The 4,386-nt window shown below is 37.5% G+C and overlaps 1 protein-coding gene across 1 annotated transcript; it reads left to right on the forward strand.

Annotated features, from left to right (window-relative positions):
- Nucleotides 1–3,892: 3,892 nt before the first annotated feature.
- LOC137959541 (uncharacterized) lies at nucleotides 3,893–4,383 on the forward strand. Its single transcript, XM_068806904.1, has 2 exons — nucleotides 3,893–4,027; nucleotides 4,120–4,383. Exons 1-2 carry the CDS (start codon nucleotides 3,893–3,895, stop codon nucleotides 4,381–4,383), a joined length of 399 nt encoding a protein of 132 aa, XP_068663005.1.
- The last annotated feature ends 3 nt before the right edge of the window (nucleotides 4,384–4,386 follow it).

Here is a 4,386-nt window from a genome sequence, read left to right on the forward strand (position 1 = left end):
ACACGAAATATAAAAAGAAAGATGTAATATAGAAAGAAAGATGAAATATAAAAAGAAACTTGAAATACAGAAAGAATGATGAAATACAGAAAGAAAAATGAAATATAAAAAGAAATGTGAAATACAAAAAGAAAGGCAAAATACAAAAAGAAAGGCAAAATATAGAAAGAAAGGCAAAATTCAATATTTAAGGTGAAGGATAGATAGAAATGCAAAATATTGAAATAAAGGCAAAATATATAAAGTGTAGAAGTTAGGACCATGAGGATGACTCTAGGTGAACATGGACGAAGAAGGAGAGAAGAGAGAGAAGAAGAAGGACGTTAGAGAGGAGAGTTTGGATTAAGGGAAGGAGAGAATGCGTCAAGGGAGGAGAGAGGGTGGTTGGACGTTTTCTCAAAGAGAGGAGAAGGCTTGAATGCCTTACCTCTTAGCCAATGCTCTTATTTATAATATTAAAAAGGCCCTTAGGCTTATAACTCAATAGATTAAAAGACATACTAAGACAATGTATTTACACCTTCATGCCATCCTTATGGAACATACCATAAATAACCACTTTGCTACTCCTTTGACGTGTGGGCTTCTAGCCTTGAGCTTGTGGGCTTCTAGCCTTGATCTTGTGGGCTTCAGCCCGTCTTCCAACACTCCCCCTCAAGCTGGAGAAAATACATCATAAATACCCAACTTGCCACCTATATAAGATAGAATTTTGGATGTAACTGGTTTGGTGAGGATATCAGCTAGTTGTTCTTGAGATGAAACATACTTAAGAGAAATTATTCCTGCTTGAAACTTTTCCCGTATAAAATAACAATCCACTTCAATATGTTTAGTTCTTTCATGGAAGACTGGATTTGACGTAATGTGAATAATTGTTTGATTGTCACAATGTAGGCCCATAGAGCGTCCTTTATAAAATCCCAATTCAGTAAGAAGAGTCTTTATCCATAAAAGTTCACTTAAAGAGTGGGCCATAGCTCGGTATTCTACTTCAGCACTAGATCTTGCAACCGCGTTTTGCTTTTTACTTTTCCATGTGATCAAGTTCCCCCCAACAAGGGTACAATACCCAAACATTGATTATTTATCATCGGATGATCCAACCCAATCTACATTTGAGAAGCCTTCTATATTGAAGTGACCATGTTGTTTATATAGCAATCCTCTTCTTGAAGCACCTTTTAAGTATCGTAGTATTCTCTCCAACGATTTTCAGTGAGTAATTTGTGGTTTGTGCATGAATTGACTTACCACACTCACACCATACAATATATCTGGCCTAGTTACCGTGATATAGATCAATTTTCCCACAAGTCTTTGATATTTTACAGTGCCAACATCTTCTCCAGTTGTGGCACACAATTTTTCATTTGCATCCATAGGTGTATCAACTGGTCTACAACCCTTCATTCCTATTTTTTCAAGAAGATCCAAGAAGTATTTTCTTTGAGACAATACTATTCCATGGTTTGATTGAAGGACTTCTATACCCAGAAAATATTTGAGCATACCCAAATTTTTAGTCTTGAACTCTTGACATATCATATTATTCACTTCTTGTATACTATGAGCATAATTCCCAGTCAAGATAATATCATCAACATACACGACCAATAATATCTTCCCTTTGATAGTATTTTTAACATATACTGAATGATCAACCGAGCACCAATGAAACCAAATCATAGAAGTGTTTGATTGAATTTATCAAACCAGGCCCGAGGGAACTGTTTAAGCCCATATAAAGATTTATTTAACCGGCATACGGACTCCCCCTCAACCACATATCATGGTGGTTAGTCCATATAAATTTCTTAGCGTATATCACCTTTTAAAAATACATTTTTTACATCGAGCTAATATACTGGCCAAAATGAGTTAGCAGCAATAGAGAGGATGATACCTACCAAGTTTAGTTTTGCAACCGAAGAGAAATTCACTTCATAATCTATCACATAGCACTGAGTATAACCTTTTGTAACCAGGTGTGCTTTAAGGTGAGCAACCGACCCATCTGGGTTGTATTTCACCTAAAAAAACCCATCTATAACCAGCCGGTCTTTTCCCTTTTTGGAGCGATGCCAATGTCCATGTTTGATTTTCATATAATGCATGCATTTCTTCATCCATAGCCGCCTTCCATCCTGCATGCTTCAGGGCCTTCTGATAGGATTGTAGTATGGAAATAGACGAAAGAGAAGCAAGAAACTGAACACACTCAGATGAGCGATGAGAAAACATAAAATTGGCAATTGGATGAGGTGTAGTACAAGAACAGGTTTCCTTTTGTAACGCAATAGGCCGAGTATCAAATTCAGGCCCAAACATAGGAGTTACCTCAGGTGGATCGGACATCTCCATAGGTGAGGGGATGGTCAGTGCTTCAGGGGGTTGAGTAATATCTTCATTCAATGGCACATGCGAGCACGAAGTGGTAGGAGGAAATGTAAACCCTGGAGGAGCCTCAAGTGAGAAGTAGAAGGAAATGTCTTCAAAGAAAGTCACATCTCAAGATACCATTAACCTCTGAGGTGTAGGATTATAACAAATATATCCTTTCTAAGTTTGAGAATACCCCAAAAAAATACACCTCAGAGACCGAGGATAAAGTGTATTTTTATGTGGTGAAATATCATGAACAAAACATATGCAACCAAATACTTTAAGAGGAAGAGAAAATGGATATTCACCATGAAACAAAATAGAATACAGAGTTTGATTTCTAAGTACTGATGAAGGTAACCTATTGATGAGAAAGTATATTGTAAGAATACTATGAGACCAATAAAAGTAGGGTACCTTCATGGAGTAGAGGAGGCCCCGAGCAACTTCAAGGAGGTGACAATTCTTTTGTTCAGGGACACCATTTTATTGAGGGGTATAGGCACACGATGTTTGATGAAGAAGCCCATTACCCTCACAAAATGATTTAAACTCATGAGACAGATATTCCTTAGCATTATCAGATCTAAGGATTTGAATTTTTTTCCAAATTGCATTAGAACCATTGCATAAAATTTTTTAAAAATAGAAAGAAATTTTTATTGATATTTAAACAAAAACAACCAAGTCACTGGGGTAAAATCGTCCACAAAAGTAAAAAAATATTGAATCTGAAAAATGTTAGAGACCTTTAAAGGGCCCCATATATCCGAATGTATTAATGCAAAAGGAGCAATACTAGTAGATGTAAGACGAGGAGAATATGTACTCCTAACATGCTTACTTAATTGACATGCCTCATAATTGAAATTAGGCAAATATTTAAGAGATGGAACTAAAGAACAAAGTGACGAGGTAGATGGATGACCAAGCCGGTTGTGCCACAATTGAGCCTCGGATGTAGTGGATGAAATAGCAACTACTAGTGGAAGAATAAAATAGTATAAACCACATTTTTCATGGCCGCCACCAATCACCTGTTTCATAGTTAGATCCTGAAATATACACGAAGATGGAGACAAGGTGACAAAACAATTCAACTGTTTGGTTAATTGACTAATGGAGAGAAAATTTGACGAAAATTGAGGAACGAATAACACATCTTGGAGAGGAATAGACACGGTAAGAGAGGAGGAACCCTTGCCAAGCACCTTGGTTTGGGAATCATTAGCAATAGTGACAAATTTATGAGGAAGACAAGGAGACAATGAATGATGCATGTGTTTGTTACCTAACAAGTGTTCGGAAGCCCCGAAGGCAATGATCCAAGAGGAAGGGGTTGAAGCAGAAGAAAGCATACCTGAGGCAATAGTAGTGGCAATAGTAGGGCTTGGTGGAGTAGAGGACTGATCCAAGTCCATCATTGAAAATATGGTCAATCCAAGCATAAAAGATTGGAGTTTGCTCTTGGTGGGCATATAGGACTGCTTATACGACGCCCATTGGTATGTCACCTTGTCGGTTGGTGTTTGGGAAACCATGCCACCTTCCAGTTGGGTTAGAACACAAGGCTTATTGGGCTATCAAGAGTTTCAACATGAAGATGGATGAAAGTGGAACACAGGAAGTTGCAAATACAAGAGTTAGAGGAAATTCGCAATGATGCCTATGAGAGTGAAAGGATTTACGAGGAAAAGACGAAAGCTTTTCATGACAATATGATCTCTAGGAAAGTTTAAAGTTGGTCAAAAAGTCCTTCTTTACCATTCAAGGCTTCGTTTGTTTTCGGGTAAGTTATGTTCTCGTTGGATTGGACCATTTGTTGTTACTGATGTTTTTCCTCATGGTGTAGTTGAAATTCAAAGTTTAGCAACTTTCAAAGTGTTCAACGTGAATGGCCATAGACTTAAACCTTTCTATGAAGGTTTCCAAGTGGAGAATGCAGCAACATTGGACCTTAAGGATCCAATTTATACTAGTAGAAGAAGGAAGCATTGAGTC

The sequence above is a fragment of the Aristolochia californica genome, unplaced genomic scaffold (assembly GCF_029961685.1).
Source record: "Aristolochia californica isolate CCGP_79_NKW_82.1479 unplaced genomic scaffold, dmAriCali1.0.hap1 SCAF_3, whole genome shotgun sequence".
In the NCBI taxonomy this organism is placed as follows: Eukaryota; Viridiplantae; Streptophyta; class Magnoliopsida; order Piperales; family Aristolochiaceae; genus Aristolochia; species Aristolochia californica.